The 23,485-nt window shown below is 28.7% G+C and overlaps 6 protein-coding genes across 6 annotated transcripts; 2 read left to right on the plus strand and 4 right to left on the minus strand.

Moving 5' to 3' along the window:
- Nucleotides 1–4,932: 4,932 nt before the first annotated feature.
- OCT59_022261 (uncharacterized protein) lies at nt 4,933–7,548 on the minus strand (the record flags this gene model as incomplete). Its single annotated transcript, XM_025309469.2, has 5 exons — nt 4,933–6,093; nt 6,173–6,252; nt 6,338–6,938; nt 7,006–7,245; nt 7,315–7,548. The coding sequence occupies 5 exons, from the start codon at nt 7,546–7,548 to the stop codon at nt 5,101–5,103; spliced, it is 2,148 nt and encodes a 715-aa protein (XP_025172763.2). The 3' UTR covers nt 4,933–5,100.
- A 1,701-nt stretch (nt 7,549–9,249) lies between these two features.
- OCT59_022262 (uncharacterized protein) lies at nt 9,250–10,740 on the plus strand. Its single transcript, XM_066144702.1, has 3 exons — nt 9,250–9,392; nt 9,464–9,946; nt 10,012–10,740. Exons 1-3 carry the CDS (start codon nt 9,326–9,328, stop codon nt 10,665–10,667), a joined length of 1,206 nt encoding a protein of 401 aa, XP_066006138.1. The 5' UTR covers nt 9,250–9,325; the 3' UTR covers nt 10,668–10,740.
- Nucleotides 10,741–11,326: 586 nt separating this feature from the next.
- Nucleotides 11,327–14,139, minus strand: OCT59_022263 (uncharacterized protein; the record flags this gene model as incomplete). The annotated part of the gene is made up of 7 exons (XM_066144703.1): nt 11,327–12,814; nt 12,883–12,966; nt 13,034–13,101; nt 13,171–13,262; nt 13,328–13,539; nt 13,614–13,740; nt 13,853–14,139. 7 exons carry the CDS (start codon nt 14,137–14,139, stop codon nt 11,522–11,524), a joined length of 2,163 nt encoding a protein of 720 aa, XP_066006139.1. The 3' UTR covers nt 11,327–11,521.
- A 431-nt stretch (nt 14,140–14,570) lies between these two features.
- On the plus strand, nt 14,571–17,903 carry OCT59_022264 (uncharacterized protein; the record flags this gene model as incomplete). The annotated part of the gene is made up of 17 exons (XM_066144704.1): nt 14,571–14,594; nt 14,666–14,886; nt 14,967–15,111; nt 15,180–15,242; nt 15,309–15,398; nt 15,481–15,528; nt 15,606–15,686; nt 15,761–15,997; nt 16,075–16,260; nt 16,344–16,437; nt 16,515–16,634; nt 16,700–16,837; nt 16,908–17,081; nt 17,159–17,178; nt 17,252–17,324; nt 17,426–17,533; nt 17,617–17,903. 17 exons carry the CDS (start codon nt 14,571–14,573, stop codon nt 17,676–17,678), a joined length of 1,884 nt encoding a protein of 627 aa, XP_066006140.1. The 3' UTR covers nt 17,679–17,903.
- OCT59_022265 (Sulfate adenylyltransferase) lies at nt 17,683–20,301 on the minus strand. Its single transcript, XM_066144705.1, has 7 exons — nt 20,025–20,301; nt 19,585–19,916; nt 19,092–19,504; nt 18,624–19,011; nt 18,322–18,551; nt 18,091–18,227; nt 17,683–18,012 (listed from the first exon to the last, which is right to left on the minus strand). Exons 1-6 carry the CDS (start codon nt 20,219–20,221, stop codon nt 18,210–18,212), a joined length of 1,578 nt encoding a protein of 525 aa, XP_066006141.1. The 5' UTR covers nt 20,222–20,301; the 3' UTR covers nt 17,683–18,012; nt 18,091–18,209.
- Nucleotides 20,302–21,494: 1,193 nt separating this feature from the next.
- On the minus strand, nt 21,495–23,331 carry OCT59_022266 (uncharacterized protein). Its single transcript, XM_025319846.2, has one exon. The coding sequence runs from the start codon at nt 23,248–23,250 to the stop codon at nt 21,625–21,627; it is 1,626 nt and encodes a 541-aa protein (XP_025172769.1). The 5' UTR covers nt 23,251–23,331; the 3' UTR covers nt 21,495–21,624.
- Between the last annotated feature and the right edge of the window lie 154 nt (nt 23,332–23,485).

Below are 23,485 nucleotides of genomic sequence, written 5' to 3' on the forward strand. Positions count from 1 at the left end.
GACTCTCTATACCAAACCCAGGTGCTACATGGCCATCCAAACTTTAGTAGGGTCATTAAAGAGATAGAGTTTTGGTTGTCAGAAAGTCAACTTTAGCGAAATATTATATAGGCTAATATTAAAATGTTCCTCAAAGAATGACAAAACAGTTGGTAATAAGTAGTGTAAGTAAAGATCCTTAACATAAGGAGGGTACTAATGTTCCGAAAATCGAGCCAACATTAAGAAGTTTCATTGTGGCTCGAAATTAGGAGCACTATAAGGTACATAGCCGATTCCTCCTTCAGAATCAGTGGTCCTTAATCAAAGAATCTCATAGTAAGACATAACCGCCACGGCACTAATTAATGACTGGACGCTCTTTCCCGTAGCACGTAGGGTACAGGACGTATTACACTTACTATGCTCGTTAATGTCTCTTCATAACCATAAGAACACTATCCTTTAGTTCTTTAAGTTGCCGTTTTAATATTCGGACTTTTTGTCCCTCCTTAGATTTTGGTTTAAGATTTTTGAACAAAACTCTTAATTCAGTCCCCAGGGCGCTGTATGCCCTCCGTTCCTCTTTTGTATCGTTTGAATATTTCTTCAAGTACGAAATCACGTCCCATTGTGTATACGACTGTCTCCAATATTCCGTATTTGCAAGTTTATTAAGGACTTTTTCCATTAACATCTTTTAACACAGGTTCTTTAAAAGACACGTTTATACACACTATTTATGGAATTATGTACGCGTCTAAAGAGTTTGAATGATCTTACCACACCACCTCGGAAAGGTGTGATGCCTAACCGTCACAGACACGTGACCGCCGCGTTCGCGTTGTTTATAGCAACTTGTGATCTGATCTCTATTTGTCACCTGCATAATATGTCACTTGTGTTACCATATACATATAGCCGAGGTGGTAAGATGATCCATCTAGTTTAATCACCGAAAAATTTATGCATGATCAATTTTTTGCCAATAGTTCAGTTTACGTAACGTAACATATCGAATCGTTTACATAAAACTTTGTCCTTGACCGGTAAACCGGTTTCCTTTTTAGGATACCGGTCCACTATTTTTGGTTAATTATTTACTAATTATGTAATGCATTTCGTATTCACATCAATTAATCAGCGATTAAATTAATCACATTAGTTAATATTTGAATATAATATTTTTTTCGATTTTATTACCAATAAATAAAATAAATATTTTTAATTTTATATAAAATAAATTTCTAATTTTTGTTAAATTTGTTATAAATTATCTCTGTCGACTAACTTTATTAAATTCTCGAAACAATATTATTATTTAGTTATTATTTGTCCCTTTTTTTTAATAAGATAATTGAGAAAAACTCTTGCTTCCGGAATAATCTATAAATAAATAACAATAAATATTGTGTCTTAAACAGAAGAAAATTTTACAATTTTCACTTTTACATAGCGTCAGAATACCAATTAACAAAAAGATTTATTGAAAATATCATATCAGATATTGAATATATTATTATAATACATGATAATTATTTTGAATTTCATTCATTTGTTTTTCCTTGTAAGGTTTATTATATTATCATTAGATGTATCGTGACAATGAATGTAGGCAAAAAATATTTAGTTTCAAATTATGCAACGAACAAAATTGAATTTAAAATATTATTCTAACCAAAAAATATTAATTTGTGCTTGTATAGGAAGGAATATGGCTGATGTAACGCATGAAAATATTATTATTATATAAGTATTGATATATTTATACCAATCTTTAGGATATGCCCGAAGGATATTCATAATAAATGAAGTTTGTGAGTAGTTTATCGTTAAATTTAAAATTTTGCATTGTTTACATATTATGTGTTGAATATTTTTCTAAAATTTTTTATGCATTATCTCCTTTATATCCCCTTAATGTTACAAGTATGATAAGTCATTTTAGAAGTTTGATTTGCTGTTTTATATGACAAAGTCGTGCATAATACGATAGTGCATATGCCACATCGTGCTTTTATTTCGTAAATGGATGAATTTTGGAGAAACAACAGAAGAATGGGTAAAGTAACCAAACATACAAAACATAATAATTGAGAGAAATACATGCTTTGTTTAATGCTGGCTCAACTTCTCAATCCTATAGATCAATGTTCTATAATGACTTTTAATAAAAAAGGGGGGACTATGTTTGCTATCATGAAGATTAAAATCCTCTTCAAACGATGTGACTATATTATATGTTTAACATAACTTATTTAAAATTTATTATATTTGTATATCTTCTCGATAATCAAATAAAAACAATTGATATTTCAAGTAATAATAATATATTTCCTAAAAATATATATATATCGATGCATAGCAGCGTATGTTCAATTTTGATATGTTGATAATATGAATGTTTCCCATGCGGCAAGTTAGTACAAAGAATAATTACATCATAAATAATCATATTACATAATCACAAACAATTAAACTATTACGCAATTTTAATTCCGACACAGCGACACTACATTCTAATATTCAAGAATGTACAGTAATTAGTTATTGTATTCTGTGCAACATCACAAAGTTACATTTTATAGCACGCGACTAAATTTGATACCTTCCGTGTTATTTTTTTTTACTAAATATTCTGGCATGAATTAAATATTTAAACTATAATGATAATTTAGAAAGAATCACGTTTTTGCCTTTTAACCAGTCTTGCCATTCGACATTTTACAATTCAAGGATTGCTATTGTCACAACATATGATATCTTGGGTTACAAACAAATAACTTTATACATTTTTTATTTATTAGATGATAGTCATACTATGAATTATATTGATTCACACTAAATGCAGTGATATCTTATCCACAAAAATGCTGATTAAATGAATTTTGTTAATTGATCTACAAAATTTCACCCCATTTTTAGATAGTAATTTTCACTGATTTATAGTCGGATCTCAAATTAAATATTAAAATAGGACCCCGCTTACTTATAAGATAGGTCACCCCCAGGCCTAAGGTAAAAATCATATATAAAATTCTTTGCAGATCCTACTATAAAAGGAAATTTTATGTTACATTGTTATGATTTTTTTCTTTTTTAGCTAATTAACCAATAGAATTTAAGAAAAAAGTAAGGTAAAAACTATTAGTAAAGAGCCAATTTTCTACAGTGACCTTTATTATAAGTAAGCGGGGTCCTATTAAAATATAAACAAATTTAGATAAAATAGAAATTTTTTTAGACGTGATAGCGTAATGACAAAAATTTATATAAAGAACTTTAGAACAAAAGGGTGGTGGTAGGGTAAGGGAAGAGAAAATTATAAGTCCATAAATTTTTTTAAAAATTTTGTAATTTCTCAGTATTATTTTTATATTAAATAACTAATTTTACTTCATTTTAGCATAGAAAATTTTTTAATAATTTTTTAATTAATTAATAAAATTTATTAAAACTTATCTCAGTCAATATTAAACCTAGAAAGATGATTTTACTACCATTAGAATTGTCTTAATGAGATGATTCTAATGGTATAAAATTTATCAAAATCTGATTACTGGATTTTTAATAATTTGCAAATTTATATTTTGTATTTTTTATATTAAAATTTATTTATAGTAATAAAAATAATAAAATTTTATATTAATAAGAATTTAATGAATGTTTAAAAAAATTTTAAACTATTGTAAAATACTTTATTTAATAATTAAAGAAAATTTAGATCTTTAAAAATTTAAGGTAAAATTCAATATAATTTTAAAAGGTCATACTATATATAAGGGTTGGTAAAATTACTAGTAAATTTGAAATTTTGTGAGGAGACCTCTATTAGAAGTAAGCGGGATCCTGGTATCCTCTCCTATTTTTCTAAAATATCTGCCACATCTGACACATCCAGGATACCCCTCTTATTACATCCATTTTTGCTTTCTTTTCCTTTGTTTTCTGGTTTTTTGGTTATATATTTATGTTCCAGATATTGTCCCAGATTGTGGCAGATATAGGGGGATGACTCCCACGAGGGGGGATGTAAGTACTGCAAGGCCAGTGACCGAAGTAGGCGGAGTACAGCAACATACACACTCAGACTGACGACTCATATGGCATAAGTCTATTTTATTGGTTTATGGTTTGGAAACTTTACTTCAAGGTTCTGTATATGAAATTAAACAATTTTATTATTGCAAGCAAATTTTGTTATCATTTAAGAAATACTAAGGTTTTTTTAAAATGTATTTTAAATTTATAAAAGTTAAAAATTTAAATTTAAAAAGTAAAAAATTTGGTAAAATACTTTCAAAAATTCTATATAAAATTTAAACTTGGTTAAAATGATTTACTTGAAATTTGTCTAAAAATTTTAAACTATTATATATTAGATTTTAATTATTGAAATTATTATAAAAAAAATATTATCAAGTTCTAAATATAAAATATAATTAATAATTATTAAAGAAAACGCCATTTAATGTATTTAGTTGCTTTCTTAATATTTACTATATAAAGTTTAAAATACAAAAATTTAATTTGTAAATTAACAATTTCCCTATTAATTAAATAACGTTTTGTAAAAAAGGTTTTGACATACCTAATCATATCTTCAAATATACCTTGTTAAAATAGTCCATTTCGGATGGCAGGTAGAATCCTTGGCGGGACATCAGCTCGTTAAAATTCAATTAAATGAAATATAATTTTCAGTCAAATAACCTAAATAATTTTTAGCAAATTAAATTTAATTATATTAATAAAGGAATATACAGTTTTAATACTTTTTTAACATTTTTATATTCATCTTTATAAAATTAGGTTTCGCCATCTCAATCGTAAATCGCTTACCTAATCACAATTAAGAATGAACAATTGTACTAGATATACAATAAAGTAGTTATTTTGTAACATGCCAGATAATTGATCAGATGATTATCCAAAACTTCTTGTGCCAAATTTGAATGTACATGCAGGTAATATAATTAAAAAAAAAAAATTTACATATGAATTAAAAGTATCTAATCACCATAAAAAAATCTACATATAAACATATAAAACAAAAAATAAATAAAAATTCTTTACAACTATATAATAAAATAAAATGTACAAATGTCATTTGAATATATACTAAGTAGTAATGTTAAATCTACGTTTACCAAAAGACTTTTCATGTTTAATATTATAAGATCTAGCAGAATACCTTATAGTATTAAAAATATTTTTTTTTCCAAAATAATTCTTGTTATCAGTTAAATATTTAAGAGCACGAATGTTATTAACTTTTGCGGCAAAATCCAATAAATATAATCCGCGAAAAGAAGTTGAATTAACGTCACCACCTTTTTTTACCATTAATTCAATAATATCTAAAGGTAAATCCAAATAAACAGCAGCAAATAAAGAATTTGGAAAAGGAGCTCCAGATAATGTTAAAGTAAAATCCGGCAGAGATATATTTGGATTAGCACCATGAGATAAAAGTAATTTTATACAACCATATAAGTGTAATTTTTCTGAATCTATTGTTGTCGTTCTCAAGAGATTTAAACATTGATGAAGTGAAGTCGAGCCATAATTGTCTGTTATATTTGGATTTGCATTATAATCTAATAATGCTGATATAATTCCAGGTTCTCTTCTTTTCCATATTGCTTCATGTAAAGGAGTCCATCCAAATTCATCTTTTGAATTAATATCAACATCATTTGAACATAACCATTTTAATGCCATCCTAAAATGATTATGTCTTGGATGTTTTGTTGATGAAAGTCCAATGTCCATCTCAAATAAATCGTTATTCCAAATTAATCTATGTATTGCTGTTTTCATTCTTATATCTCTACTTTTTAGATTTTCTCCTTTTTTCTTTAACGTTTCAAAAGCCGATATTATTTTCTTTTTTGGAGCATATCTTGCTATTAATGTTACTTGGGGTTGTTGAATGTCACTTATTGAAAGATTTTCAAATGCTATTTCATCACAATCAGTATTTTCTTGTTGCATATCCGAACTACCTTCTCCATATGATGTTCGACTTATGCGAGAACTTTTAAATTTATCAAAACTCAAACTTCTTCCTTTTTCACGTCTCCTTTTTGGCAAGTCACCATCCGACAAACGCTTTTTTTTTCAGAAAAAGATATAGAAAAATTTCGTTAAGAAAAGTATGATTGGAATATAAAATTCGAGAAATACTAACATGGTTTGATTGTAGTTTTATATATTCTGCTAACTCCTCTTTATCAATTACAACATAATCCCCCGTATCATTTGCAGTATCTTTTAAAAAAACCATATTTATAGTTAGTTTAATAAATAAATAAATATATATATATATATTTTTTAAAAAAAAAGATCTATTCACCTGCGGAGTCTAGCATAATAGGGGGAACCATTCTTGGAGACATTGTAGGTGATGATGATGGTGATATATTAGGGTGAGAATACCTTTTAATTAATGTTTTACTATTATTATTTGATAAATATAAATTTTCATCCTTGTTTTTTGAAGGAAGAGGATCTAGTTTAAAACGAACTTCTCCAGGTTTAACAAAAGAAGAATATAACCTCGTTTTATCTAACTTATGTAAAACATCTTGTATGTTAGGACGAGAAATTGGGTCACCATCCCAACAATGTCGATAAAGTTGTACATATTGTAATGGAGCTCCTGGTACTATAGATGATTCTCTTTCTCCATTCATTATAATTCTCAATAATAAATGAAAATTTGATGCTGTAGATTCAAAAGGAGGTCTTCCGCTTGATACTTCACACATTACTACTCCTAAACTATAAATGTCCGATCTTTTATCTCTTTGATAAGAATTATTTTGTAAAAACAATGGTTCTAAAAATGGTATCATTTCATCATGATATGGTTTTGATAAATCATGCCATGTATCTGAAAATCCCAAGTCTGCTATCATCATTCTTCCATCATGAACCAACACATTATTTGGATGCTATAAATGACAAACAAAAGTCAATGATCAATTAAAAATAACTTGAAATAAATTCAGATTAACATACCAGATTCTTATGCGACATTCCTTCATTATGTATACATTGTAAACCTGTTGCTATTTCTTTGATGAATCGGATTTTATCATGCCATGTTAATTGGTGAAAATTACGCTGTAAATGTTGGCGTAACGTACCACCGTTAGCATACTGCATCACAAGAAAATATGTATCACTTGAAGAATGTTGACTCATTCCAAAAAATCTAACTACATTAGCATGAAAGTTTACTTTTGATAATAATGTCAACTAAAGGAGAGAGAAAGAGTTAATTTTATAATTTAAATATTGAAAAAAAGATGAATTTTTATTAGATACCTCATTAACAAATCTTTCTATAGCATTATGATCTATATTATTACAATCTGATTTCCAAGTCTTCAAAGCGACAGGGATTTTATTATCTTTACCCCAAATAGCCCAAAATAAATTACTCGATGATGATGCTCTACGTTGAGCTGGTAAAGGTGTTATTTGTTGAAATGAATCATAATCTATAAATTTAATATGACCATTCTTAAGAGTAGCTTCAAGCCACACTTTTGTTGCCATATCGTATATGGTATATTTTCGAACTTTTTTTAAGAGAAAATTTAAGGAATAAGGAGAAAGAAAAATTTTATTATTTATTCAGTATTTATTTGTTTATAAGTTAGACACGTGTTCCTAATTTTAAAAAGGAATTTAAGTTATACTTTTAGTTGTAGGGGTGTAATACAAAAGGATGATCTCATTTTATATTTAAATTTATATTTTTAGCAATATAAGATCTTTTTTAATCGATAAAAAAAACATTTTCCTATAATTAACGTAAATGGGAACAATGAAATACACAAGATATACAAGATATACAAACGAGACTAAAAAAAAAAACGATTAAACATTTTTACGTCACTCCTTTATTTCAGGATTCAGGATTATATTGATTAATATTGTGTTCGTACAATAAGTAATTTGATTGGATCAAATTTATATTTTTTATTGTATCTCGTTAAATTGGTAATTAATTTATTACAATAAGCACAATAGCATAAATATTAATATTAGTAATCTATTACTGTAATTACAAAAAATCATACAAATCACGTGCTAAATAGACCTGGCGCAGTAATCATTACCAGACTATACCAGTCACCAAAAAAGTTTCTCTCAAACAACGGGAAAATACTCAAGAATTATTCATCGATTATCTTTAAAGGTTAATCTTAAAACTATAAATAGATTATCCTCGTATTTTTACATTGACTTTATTGGGTAAAGCCGCTTCATTTTTTCTTTCTTTTTTTTTCTTTCATTACGAAATATCATCTGATTATAAACAATCTCTTCTAAACAGAATTAATCGTTTTTTTTAATCGAATATTATAATCGGATTAATGTAAATAGAATTTCGATTTATACCAATTTATACCTAAACACCTGAAAGTTGATGAATAAATTTTTTTAATAATGTAACGTAAATAATAATTTGATTGAAAAAATTGAAAAAGGATTCGTTCAGATACTGTATGATAGATGTGATACAGTTATGCAAAGATCTTTACTTTTATCACATGATAAAAGATAATACATAATCTTTGCGGGACGTTTGTCTCATAATTACACGAATCTGCAGAAATTGAACTTTATCCTTCTTTGATATTATATCAGATATTAGATTTACTTTTATTTTACTATATTAAATTTAAATAAATTATTTATTATAATTACTGTATTTACTTTTATTATAATCTTGTTTCAAAAAAAAATTTTTTTTTTTACGTTTCTGAATAAATAAAAATTATTTATTTATAGTAAAAAGTATATTTTATTATTATCTAACTATCTCCAATATAAAGTTTGATCAAAAGAAAATTTTTGTGTAACTGCGGATAATGCGAAGTTCGATCATTTGGTCGATCATTTTAATGATGTATCATAATATATACTGTAAATAGTTATATAAAGAGATTAGTATATTACATTTATATTTTTAGGCAATTTTTCCCATGTTATATATATTTTTTTTTAATTAATTAATTTAAAATAAATAAATAAATAAATAAATAACAAATTATCGAAGGAAATTAAAAAGTTGATCATGAATCTTCAGTCACGTTTTTTTTTGATATCAAAAGGTGATGCTATAGCATTGTATTCGATCCATTGTTTTAAAATCATTTCGTCATCCAAGAAAACTTTTGCAATGCTGTGCCACAATTTTTTTCTTTCCAGCTCAAGATCAGAGTGAGTCTGCTGCGCCGATAGTCATACAAGGGAGTTTTTTTTCAATTAGAAAAAAAACACCCCACACTCCAACGAAAATTTTACTCATATACTACTGAAAAGCATGTACGTGAGAGAAAAATTTTCACAACTCAGAAAATTGATCAAGCGAGAATCTGATGAACCATCTGGTATGATATATTGATAATTGTTTCAGTTCATAGTAATCCATAGTCATTTCTAATACTTGGAAAAAATATAGGTCGCACAGAAGTTCTGAAAACTCGTAATGTTATTCAAGTGGAAGAACCTATTCAAGTGAAAACTGCGGAGGATCCTGTTCAAATGGAAATTGAGGAAGATGAAAGTGATGATGATGATGAACCTGAAACTTCGAAAAAAGATAAGGGAAAACTTAAAGCGAAAGAAACGCCAAGCATTGAAGAAATTAAAAAATGGGATACCGGGACCCTAATCACTTTTTTGCAAGAACAAGACTTAGAGCTTGATAACAAATACTTTGATACTTTTCATTTACAAGAGATCAACGGAAAAATCTTTCTCGAATTAACCAAAAAAGAACTTCAAAGTTGTGGGTTTAAATTAGGACCAGCGAAAATAATTGCGGATCTGATTAAGGAACTTAAAAAGAGATCATTCTCATCTTATTATAACTTGAGAGACGTGTTAAATAAGTATGGAATTGAAGGAAGTAGCATAGGAAATATTTCACAGTTTAGTCCAGGTAAGATTTAATGAGAATTAGTATTTCACATTCACTATAACTTACTATGAATTCTGAAAAAAAAGAACCTTATAGTATCGATGACAACGATGAAGAGTTAGAATATTGTATAAAAGATATAAAACGCAAAATGAGTATTATGGGAACTCTACTTATTGATAGCAATGATACAGATCGTTGTGAATACATTGTCACAATTCTACATGCAGCAATTTATATCGTCAGAAGAATTACCGGTAAAAATGTCACAATCTCTTCCCTTAAAGTCATTGAGAGAGAAAACACTGACAGTGTCGATTACACGATCAGGGAGACTGAGGAACTTATTTGCATTACGAAAGGTAAACAACATAAAATAGCAACAAGTTTCGCGCAGAATCTTGTGCAACTCGAAAGCTTATACCAGACGAACAAGAGAAAATGTAAAGCTGATGTCGCCGGTTCAGGCTTCGATTACCTTTACGGTATCGTATCTACAGCTACAGATTGGTATTTTCTTTTATATAGTACAGGTAGAATATCATGCACGAGTAAAAGACCATACAACATTGTGTTTTCCGAGACATCTTTAAAAAAGGATTCAGTAGATGAGCAAGAGTTGCGCAGAAATGTGAAAAGGGTTATTGAAGTAATCGTAGGTATATTGATTGATAGAATAAACATAGAAAAGACGCCGGATAGTAAGAAAGCGAGAATCGAAAAATATTTCAAAAAAGAGTAAAATAGATATTGATTTTTGTATGATACAGTCATATTATTGTAAACATAATAACATCTAAACGAAGTTTACGGCGAACCAAACGAAGAAATACTGTATCAACATAATAACATTTGATTTAAGATTTTTGCATAATCCTACGATCCACCGTTAAATTACGAATTTGCAACTCCGCAAGTGCATTCCTATTATCATCTAAATTTTTTTTTCCTAAACTCAAAGTTATATATACCATTTGCTTTATATTTTCATTGATAAATTTCTATTATCTTCTTGAAATTACGATTCGTATTATACGAAGTTATCGAAATTATTGATGGTTCGTGTCGACTATACATGGGGCGTAATTATGCGTATTTAAGTATTAAGACGGATTATACCAAAATAGCTAAAAAGGTAAAACAGTACTTCGCCGATGTAGTTTCGAAATATATTTTCTGATTTAATGAACCGGAAAATAAAGTAAAAAAGAAGGGCTAAACTTAAACCAGTGAGTTCCACTTTAAATTAGCGAAATTTTAATTTGGTTATTTCCTGTCGCTTTAAGAATGAAAATTAGCTTATGAAATCACTATAAGTCTCGAATTTCTAAGTTAATCCCAGGTAATCATAGTTACATATTTTAATGGAAATTCTCAAAACAAAAAAAAAACGACAATTCTACAAATTAACAAATTTTTTTTTTTAGTAATATTATTACGAGAAAATGTTTATTAAAAATGTCCTCTTTTTCTTGTGAATTATAAGGAAAGTTAAATTTAAATTTAAATTTAGAAAAGTTGAAAAAAAAAATCTATATTATACAAAAATTTAAAAGACATTAAATTTTCAAATAGAAATATTAGTTAATTATCTTATCAAAAATTTTCATTATTCGAATTATTCGATGTGACAATAACTTCAATTTCTCCTGTTTCGGTATTTTGATTATTTCGAGATGAATTATTTACTAAATTATAATCATTTTTTTCGATGGTAATGTCCTGATTGTTCTGAGTTGTTTTAGTAAAATTGTTTTCATTTTCGATATTTTCAGCTGATAAGTCTTTATCTATATTCTTAGCAGTGTTATCCTCACTAGGTAACGTGGTTTGTGATTTCACATTAGATGCACTTGAAGACCTAGGGCGACCAACTAATTTTGGTTTTTCCGGATCTACAATCGGAGTGAATGAATATCGTAACTCTATAGGAGAACTTATTAATTCTTTTGTAAACTGCGGTTTTCCATCGTTTTTATTGTTTTTAGGTAAAGTTAACGTTTTTCCTAGTTTTGTTAAAGTCTTAAAAGGCGAAAGTAAAGAATGTTTGGATAGATTATTATTGTCGGATTCCACACTTGCAAATCTGGTAACATCTCTGTTTGAGGCCGTGTTAAAGTGCCGAAAGGGTAGATTCTTCCATTTCCGTCCAATTTTTTTATTATCTTCTTCTCCAATAGAAATATTACTGCCATCACCGGCATCTGAATCACTGTAGCCTTTTCGATGAAATTTATGGTTATGAAATGTGTCAAGATTTTGAGCTATTTTCTTCCATCTTTCTAATTTTCCCTCTAATTCTGTAATTCTATCCAATGCATCCAAATGTTTTAACTCAAGTTTCTTATATTTTCGGTAATACCTCGGTGGATTAATATCTGCTAATCTTTCTTGAATCTCTGCCAATGCTTCAAGCATAGTCTGATTTTGATTTTGAAGAATTCTTATTCTTCTAGTCTTAGTCGTAAACTCTGAAAGTGATTCTCGTGTTTTTTGCAATCTCATTTGAGCGCGAATTCGACGATGAAGAGCCCATTCGTTATTAAAATTTGATCCGATAATAGAAGTTGGAAGTGCGATAACCAGAATACCACATGTCATTGTTAATGCGGCGACTAATTTTCCGGGACCAGTGACTGGAACAGCATCACCATAACCTGTGGTAGTGAGAGTAACTATTGACCACCAAAAACTATGAACAATAGATTGGAAAGGACTGGCTTCAAGCTTTCCATCCTTTCCAGTACGGTACCAAGTCATATCATTTTTGTGAAAATCACCACGTTCTATAAAATACATTATAGCTGAAGATGCTAATAATATCACCATCAAATATACAGAAATCATAACAATTTGATAGGCAGAACGTTGAAATACTCTTGCAGTGATCTAAATTTAAAATAAATTAATAATGATGATGAAAATGGGAGATAATGATGAAAGTGAAGATACTTTACATTAAAGCCAACTGTGTATTTTGCAACATTGAATAGTCTTAGAACCCTTAATAAGAGCAACACTCTAATAAATTTCAAATGGGACTAAAAATTATAATAGTAAGTAACGTGATCATAAATCATTCAATTCACCATTAATAATCTGATATACCTCTGATTTACTTATTAATTGAACGTAAAAAGGTATGATCGAAATTAAGTCAATCAAGCTCATAGGTTCTAAACAAAATTAATAAATCTTAGTTACCATTATAAAATAAATCAAAGATAATAATTAGGTATACATACTAAAAAAGAACCTCCACTTATTTACTGAAGCATAAAATCTTCCAAAGTATTCAATAGTAAAAATAATAACAGCAACAACATCAAAGGGGACCCTACACAAATTAAAGAAAATGAATAAATGATTGATAATAAAAAATTTATGATGAACATTATATACCAGTAAGTTTGATAAATTTCTTTTTCACGTAAGTAAATGGTCGGCCAAGAAACAACACAAATGATTACAACAGTGATAATTGTACATGTAATCGATAATACTTCGTATGCTTTTGCCCATTTAGACTTGGGCTCTTCAAAAAAGTAATAAAATTTACGCTGAAGAGGTGACCTTAATGAATCCTCATAATTGATATTTTTGTTATTATATTTCTATTAAATAAACCAATACGAATGTTAATATTTTGACCTAGTATTATAAAAAAAATATAAAATTATTAATTTACACTAATATCATCATCATCACTTATGGTTTCGCCTTCTTCACCGTTTAGGTTATCGTCACGTGAGCCTTCATCGTCATTGTCGTCATCGTATAGATGACTTCCAAATCGATCATCCTTATTATTTGTGCTGTTAATAAATAAAAAATCAATATATTGGAAATAATAATTCGAAATGACTTATAAGTTATTAATCCTTTATTGCTCTGCAATTATGTAAAAGATACATTGCCTTAATTGACCTGTGTACCGACATTTTTGCAGAAGAATTACTCATGATACTCTTTCTTCTATTTTCCAGTAAATTTTGTGGTTGAAATTCGATAGAATGTGAATCTGAATTTGTTTGCATGTTTAAAATAGAAGAAGTTGCAAAATCACTGTCAGGAGGCAAAGTTAAAGTTGAATTCGTTCGCTTATGAAGTAAAATAGTTGTAGGCGGCAAATCATTACTATTGTTATTAAAATTACGTAATAGGGGTAGTGGTGTTGATTTTGTACTATTTTCTTTTTCATTATTTTCAGACATATTTATAAAATAAAAAGGATGAATGGATGAATTGAACAGAATTTGAAATGTCTTATGTCTTATATATATATATATATATAAGAAAATTGCAATCATTTATTATTGGCCTGTCAACAAGTGATACACTTGGCGTTTTAAACAACTGACGCCAATCGCAGATCCAAACCTTACTCCTGACAGCGTGACGCAAAATTAATTAAGCGTTTTTACTTATTTGGACTGAGATAGAGTAAATATATTTATTAACACATGATTCTTCCATGATTTTTTAAATTTTTAAAGACGTTTGAGAGAGAAAATTCTTTAGATTATAAAACAAAAATAGAAGTTTTCGTTATAGAGTTTTCCATATTACAGCATAAATGTATACTAACCATTAAACCTTTGTATAACGATTCACGAAGATCGACACGATTTAATTTTTTTAAAAAATGAGTTTTGGAACGGAATTAAAGGTAATTCTTCATAAAGTATTAATTGTTATATTTACAATTTCGTGAGAAACTAAATGAACATTCCCATTTAGGATCAAGTGTCTTCAGTAAACCAATTTGTCCAAAGTGGGATCCATTTTTTAAACGATTTTAGGGATTTTATTAAAGAGCGTGCTCAAATAGAAAAGGAGTATGCACAGAAAATTGAAGCACTTGTCAAAAAATATTCAAGTAAAAAGGATAAGAAAGCATTGGCCATGACGGTTGGCGACTTCCCAAAAGAGAACGATACTGAAGTCGATGTTGAATCTAGGTAAGTATCGAATATTTATTTGAATTATATTGTAACTAATTATTATATTCATAGATCATTGATTCCTTTTACACTCAAAGTACTTTCTTAAAGGCATGGTCAGTTATTCTGGAAGAAACAGATAATATTGCGAAAGAGCGAGCAAAATTTTCAGAAACATTATCAACAAATGTTATGGAGAAAGTAAAGACAGTTGCGACAAGAAAGGAAGAAATTAGAAAAAAGGTAATAATATCATCGATTAGTCTATGATTAAACTCTGGTAATTATTAACATGATATTTTTATTTTTAGCATATGGAATTTGCGCAGAAATTAGTTACTGACAGAGATAAAATTTATTCGGAAAGGAAAAAGGTAATAGAAGTATACCAAGAATATAAAATTTATTTTTTCTTTTATTAAGTATAATTCATTTAATAGGTTAAAACTCGTTATGATGAATGTTGCGTAGAAGTTCAAAGTTCACAACAAAGACTTGATCGATCGACGGATGATAAAGTATTGGAAAAAGTAATTCTCACTTATTATTTCTTAGAAAAGTAATTCATTATTGTGGTTACAATTACTAATGTTAATTTTTTTTAAAAAAAAGTTAAAAAATCAGAAAATACAGGATATTATCGAAATGAATAATAACAAAGTAATGTTTATATATTGGATTGAATTGTTATAATTTGATTAGAAAAATACGTATTTACTCTTTTTTGATAATTTTAGAATCTTTATATTTTGTCTATACGTGTATCTAATAATCTCAAAAAGAAATATTACCATTCGGATATACCTGCTCTTATCGACGTAATTTAAAATTTTAATCTTTTATATCGTTTTTTATTTCTTTGATTATTTATTAATTTTAGTTTTTATAACAGCAATTGCAAGAACTCAATGAAAGTAGGATAGTGGCCTTGAAAAGTATTTGGGATGATTATGTGAATTTTGAGATATCTGTATTAGAAGAATCCAAGAATCATCTTGATACATCACTTCAAATTATTAATGATGTTGATAGTCACATCGATTCAGAATTGTTTATAAATAATAATAAGAGAAGTTGGGAAGAACCAGCGGATTTTGTTTTCGAGTCTTCACCAATATATAGTGATACTGTGTGTAAAATATTTTTTATTTGATAAAATAAAAGCATCATTCTTTATTTAACTTATGATATTCGGTGTTTCGTTAGGAAGAATTGGTTGATGATGAAAACTCGCGAGTTTATCTCAGTAATAAACTTTCTAAGGCCAAGCGAAATTTAACAAAACTAACTTCGGAGATTGAATCTAAGAGGAAAGAAATTGATGGGATGGAGTCTCTAAAAGAAGCATACGAAAATAACCCGAGGCTTGGTGATTCAGATGCAGTCACTGATGTATTCAATTTAATTTTTTTTATTATTAATATTATCTTTTTTAACAGCTACAATTTTTTAATTTGTCTTAATAAATTTTAAAGAATCTGCATAGAACTATTAGAGAATATACTATCTTAGAGACAAACAGAGTTAAATATCAAACACAAGTTGAGTCTATAGTAGAAGCTATTGGAGGTGAGTGAGGTTATTTTATTAATTTTGTAATGTTTTTCCTGGAACGTAAAAATTTTTTTATATATTGGTATTATTAGATATTGGGCATGACCAAGAATCTCATGATTTCAAAAATGCATCATTTACAATCCCTACAACTTGTGATTTGTGTCAAACTACGATTTGGGGTATCGCGAAACAAGGTTTCACTTGTAAAGGTAGATAACTTTGTAATAGTTTGATTTTATCTTTTAGTTCTTTATATTAATTAACTTTTCTTTAGATTGTGGTTACAATTGTCATGCTAGATGTGAAATGAAAGTTCCACCTATTTGTACAAAGGAAAAGGGTAAAATTGTTAAAGGGCTTGTTCGATCTGAAACATTCTCAAATCCGGCATCTCCTTGGGGAACCATTTCTTGTAAATACCTTAATTATTATAATTTAAATTTATTGATTTTCAATTCAAATACTTATCTAACATAACATAGCAATGTCTAATTATACGTTGAGTGGTGAATCGGCCCCATCTATATTTTCTGTGACAGAAATAACAGAAAGAGAAGATGTATGGACAGCGGAAGTTTTATATGACCATGTTGCCGATACTAAAGCAGAGCTTACTGTATCAACTGGTGACATTATCACTGTTTTTGAGCCAGATGGTAATAATTAATTTTTTTTTTAATTAAAACAATATTTGTAAAAAAAATATCTAATTATATTCAAAAATTATTTATAGATGGTTCTGGATGGGTTAAGGTATTAGAAGAATTGTATGCTTTTATTTTATAATAGTATTAAATAATATATTCTTATATTTCTTATTTTTTAGGCATTTCATAATGGAAAAGAAGGATTGGTTCCAGCATCGTATATTGAATATCAGAATTTAACAACTGATTTTGGTAATTGAAATTTATTCCAAAAGTGATTTCACGATTTAATGGAACGTGTAATAATTATATTTTAACAATAATTCATTTCAATTTTTTTTAAAAAAATCCAGTTAAAGTACTCTATGATTATGAATCACAATCCCCTGAAGAATTAACGATAAAGGAAGGCGATGTTATTCAGGTTACTAATAAAGAAGTTGCTGAAGGATGGTGGGAAGGTATGGATTTATTTTTATTACAAGATATTTTAATTTTTTAGAAAAGAAAAGTATTAAGTATTTATTTAATTCATTATATAAAGGCATACTTGATGGTATTACGGGCCAATTTCCCGCAAATTATGTGACCCCGTTGGAAGAATAATTGAGTTGATTTTTTCTTCAATTGAATAAATATTTTATTTTTATTTATTTATTATATTTTAATTTAAGAAAGATCACATACATATATATATTATTATTATTGTTTTATAAATATTTAATGAACACTGAATAATTTCTATTTGTATTTTGTATATACCATTAATTATATGTTATTATAATGGATTTTTTAATTTAGAACAATAAATGCTGCTTATTGTATAATAAATCAATGTATGCATTTGAATGATGGATTAAAAAATCAACTAATGAATTTTTAAATCACATTTTGTTACAATAGAATATCAAAATTTTTATCTTTCTCCGATATATCCGTCCTGGAAGATTACATATGTCATTATTAACCCAATCATATTTTCAAAAAAAAATAAAATAAAATAAAATTATCAACATACCTTTTCGAGCACTAACACTATTTGATGGCAAATTTCACTGACACACTGTTTACTAACATCAACAACAATATCGGCATCAACTGGTGCCTCGTAAGGATCATCAACTCCGGTGAAATTTTTTATTTCACCAGATTGTGCTTTCTAATAATGTTATTAAATTTTTAATTATTATTTTTAATTAATTATATTATTTATAAATTTCTAATTAAATATACGTTAATGGAATTTTACCTTATAAATTCCTCTTCTATCAGTCTTGATACAATAATCAAGAGGGGTGTTAACATGAATTAAATAAAAACCTCCGTATGTTTCAACATGAGATTTAGCTTGAGCACGTGCTTCGGCAAACGGAGCAATTGGGGCTGCAATAACAGCTGCACCAGCTTTTGTTAGCTCTGCTGACACAAAAGCTATACGAGCGATGTTTTGATCTCGATCTCTTCTAGAGAATCCCAATTCTGAAAAGAGATTTTTTTTGTTTTGAGAAATTGCATAAATTTCTTTTTACAAAGGATTTAATAAAAACATACCAGAAGAAATTCCATGTCTAACAGTTTCTCCCAATAACAAGGTAACAGATCTACCGCCTTGTTGATTTAATACAACCTCTAAAGCTTTACCAATGGCCTTTTTACCAGAGTTGTAATAACCAGTTAAAAACAACGTAAATCCTTGTTTAGATCTTGGAGGATGAGTCTCTCTTAAAACTTTTACGACTTCAGGATAAGAAAACCATTCAGGAATATGACCACCATTCCTTAATCTTCTTCTTAATTCTGTACCAGAAATATTTAACGTTGTTGTGCCTTCTGGTACTTCGTCCACTGGCAAATATTCATCTGAATCAGGAATATATGTCACCATTTGGAATGGTACGACTTCAATTTCTAATTCGTCTTGATATTTTGCAACTAGTTTCTAGAAGTTCACAGAATTGTTTTAGATATTTTACACACACAAATATATATAAATTTACTTATTAGTAATTGCTTCCTTACCTGTGCATCATAAGGTCCATAAAAATCGACACCTTTGGAATTCTTTCCAGGTCCAGCATGATCTCTTCCGATAATAAAATGAGTATTACCAAAATTTTTTCTAATGATAGCATGCCAAACTGCCTCTCTGGGTCCTCCCATTCTCATAGCTAAAGGTAATAAACTCAACGCTGCCATTCCATTAGGATATTTTGGCATAAGAGCTTGATAGACTCTTACTCTTGTATAATGGTCGATATCACCTGGTTTGGTTAATCCAACTACAGGATGAATTAAAACATTTGCTTGTCTATTACGTGCTGCTCTAACTGTTAATTCTCTATGAGCTCTATGCATAGGATTACGTGTCTGGAAAGCAACAACTCGAGTCCAATGAAGTTTATTGAAATGTGCGCGAAGTTCTGCAGGTGTATCTAATTGAACATAATGATGGTTTTTATTCTTGATTCGTGACGTCGTAGAAATAAAAACAAATGCAAACGTGACAACTTACGTCGATGTGCTATATAATCATAATGAATTGGACTCTGAATAGCTTCAACAGTACCACCAACATAGAATTCCTTCGCTTGAGTATGCAAATATTTTACTCCGGGATGAAGGATATCATCGTCACCAAAAACTTTTGTCGCTTCTTCAATTTTATTAGGTTTATATATATCTTGTATGGTTAAAATGGATAATGGCGCATCGTCACGAGGATCACGTAATACTATTCTCTTTTTTGATTCTAATCCTAAAGTTTCTATATCTTGATCGGATACATCGAGAGTGATTGGCATAGAAAATAATAGGCCATTTTTCAATCGGAGATTATTGACGACACTAAATAAAAGATTTCGAAAAAAGTCAAAAAATAAAAATAAATAAAAACAAAAGAATTAAAAAAGCAATTAGGTGAAATTGAATTATAAGTTGTAAAATTATATTAACCTTTGATAATCCTCTTGATTCATAAATCCTTCTAACGGTGAAAATCCCCCATTCATTATTAATTCCAAATCGCATAATTGACGATCGGATAATACGATAGAAGGCAATTTTTCAACTTCTGCTAGTAATTGTTCCTTTTTTGGAGCATCTCGAGCATGTAAATCTTTTAGAACACCACCGTGAGGGATATTAGCCATTTCGTTTAAATATATATTTATTTTTTAACAAAAAAAGAAAAAATTAATTTTAACCTTTTTTTTTCATCAATTTCATCCCTATTTATCAAAAAAAAAATTTTTTTTTTTGTAGACGATCACATCATCGCATTATTTTGGGGATGTGTTTTTTTTAAAAACGTGGTAATGAACGAAAATATATGCTGATCATTATATAATTTTCACGTGTTCTCCGTGTTTCATCTATTATTGGTTGAGCTGGTAGGCATATAGGATTATAAATCAATGACGACATTTTCTTTGCCAGTGGCGAAATTTTTTTTTCAGTTTAAAGTTTATTTATTTCTCGGTTTTCCCATTTCCTGATAATCTCGGATTCAATAATTTGTTTTCCTAATATGGCATATTCATAAGAAGGAGAAAGAATCACATAATTTAATCAGAGATATCTGTGAATCAGCAATTTTTAACAATTCAAACGAGATTCTATTTTTAGTTCATTGTAAAGAATTCGTAATCACTAGTTTTTGTTTTTTTTTATTTCATAATGGTATACAGCCAACGGTGATATAAAAAAAGCGAAAGGATAATGTGTTAGAGAATAAAGCACAATTTTAATAAAGTAAAAAAGGTCCTCTTAATTGTGATGGCGTCACAGGCAGTCACACTTTTTTTAGTGGAATGTACGTTTTCGCACATGACCTTGAAATTGTTTTATTAAATTATATCTGAAGAAAACTTGGACGATGACCAATGACTCTTAATGCTTGTGACTTGGAAATTATAATCAACCTAGGAAACAACATTCGAGCAAATTTTTAATAGATATGACACAAGTATGAAAAAAATTTGATTCACATATGTCGTGCATTCACTCCAAAATCACGAGAAATTTTATTCATTTTGCACTAAAGAAAAACTTTCTTCAAAATGGACACGTTTCGTTTGCAATACTCATACTGTAAAGCCACCTATAAAAATTCGAAAAAAAAAATAATCCCTTGAATCTTAACCGCTACCACCCAACCCGCTAATAATTCTTATTAAAAGGGTTGCCCCTTTCCAAATATTGCTTTCCGACCCTTTTAACAAGGGTCGTAAAGACGTATATTGGTATAGTTTGCAATTAGCAATAATCTGGCCTCGGATAAATCCTCACTGGCGCAGATAATGCCCGTGCACAAGGATAGGGAACGTTACTCGAGGATTTTGGTCATATTTATATAGAAATTTGGGATTTTAGTAAATTATGGGTTTCGAGTCGTACAAACGCATATATCACATGACATTTCTTGTAACACTGTTGCGCCATGATTTTATTTATTTACATAATGAAATTACAATTAAATTATTCTGTATCTATTAAAAAATTATAAGAGTAACTAATACACATTTATTATCTTACTAAACCGATTATTATTCTATTATGTTCTTAATCTCTTTTTTGAGATCGAAATAAATTCATCCTCACTCGAAGAATCACTATAATTACTGCTATCGTCATGATTCCAATCAATACTTGAATCGCTATAATATCTTATCTTTTTGCTTCTATGCTTCTTCCTGTTGAAAGTAATAGGAATCACATTTCTAACAGTTTCGACCAATATTACTTCATCATCATTATTATCGTCGCTAATTTCGATTACTTCATTAGGTGGTGATTCCGTTAAATCAATGAACTCTGAGTCAAACTCATTTCGGTTAATATCTATCAAGTTTTCTTCACCCTCAACTTTGTTTACAATAGATGTTTCATTCTCCTCTTCTTTATCATTAATTGAAATCTCTCTAATTCTCTCATTAAGTTTTTCATTAGCAGCTAATTCAACATCTCCCCTGTAGTTTATAATACTTCCATCTGTTATAAGTTCGATCATCTTACTTTCAATTTCAAAATTTCTTCTCTCAGCTACCTCTTCATTAAGTGGATTGCTTTTTACTTGTTTGTTCAAATTCTCTCTAATAACCTCATAATTTGGACTCTCGCTTTCAACTTTATCTTTCTCTTGAAATCTCTCGCTCTCAAATACTTCCTCTTCTTCATTTTCAAAATTGCGAATATTTTCCATTTCTTCATCATTTTTATAACTAGTTATTAATGGTGAATATTCTTCCTCAATTCTAACGAATATTTCTTCCTTTCTGTAATCATCAGAACCATCATTTTCAAAATTGCGAATACTTTCTACTTTACCATCATTATTAACACTAATATTTGGTGAATATTTTTCTTCAATTCTAACATATACTTCTCTTTTGCTGTAATCAATTATTTCTTCTCTATGCTCACTTGTTACTATCTCATCATCAGATTCATGGGATTGCTCATCTTCGAACAAAATATTTTTAATTATACTCCTCCGTGAATTATCCGGAGATTCAATCAAATCAAACCCTTCATTTTGTAACCATTCTTTTGTTTGGTAACGAATATGTAGTTCAACAATGGGTTTATTGGAGGTTGCTCTTAAGTTTGGCATAGGTTCATCTTGTGGTTTTTCCAAACATATAACATCTCGAGGATCGATATTATCTAAATCGGGTGATTCTGGAATCATTTCTTGGTTATTTCTAATCTGCGACATGAACCGTTTCCCATGTAACCTTTCTGCAGTAAATACATAGACGGAAATTACGCCCGAATCTTTAGACGATTTCGTGCACTTTTTTGGAAGATTAGATACAAAAATTTCATCATCAGTCCAACAATTTGTATCGAATTTAAACTTGTGAAAAACCGTCTTATCATAGTTATAAAAACCGTATATATAGGTATATGGATCGTCGCTTAAAGGGTTAAGTTCCATGTATGTATCGTCATTTTGACCATCGACATAATGTACTCCTTTATAAACCATCGAACCTAAAGTAGAATGAACCCCCACTCTTATACAAAAGTGACAACTATAATATGGAGCCTCTATATATGTTATAGTCTGTTTTTCTCTAGATCTAGTTAACTTAGCCTTCTCACTTAACGATACCTCGTACTCTGGTAATACTTCATTGTCAACGAGGATTTCCAGTGAAAAGTCTCCCTTGCGCATTTTGTTATTTCTCAAAAGGATAAATTTATTTTTTACCGAAAAAGTATAATTTTTTTTTAAAAAAAAACGAAGTCATAAATGGTAAGGATCTGACTCGAATAGTAGAGTTATAACAATGGAACAATGAAAAAGTGTTCAATTTAGCCAAGAGTATTAATAATCGGCCCGATATATCATCCCTTATGGGAAAAAAAATGTTACGCATATGACGCGTGTTATGGAAATTTAGTTCCAT

This window comes from Rhizophagus irregularis, chromosome 31 (assembly GCF_026210795.1).
Source record: "Rhizophagus irregularis chromosome 31, complete sequence".
NCBI classification, from domain to species: Eukaryota; Fungi; Glomeromycota; class Glomeromycetes; order Glomerales; family Glomeraceae; genus Rhizophagus; species Rhizophagus irregularis.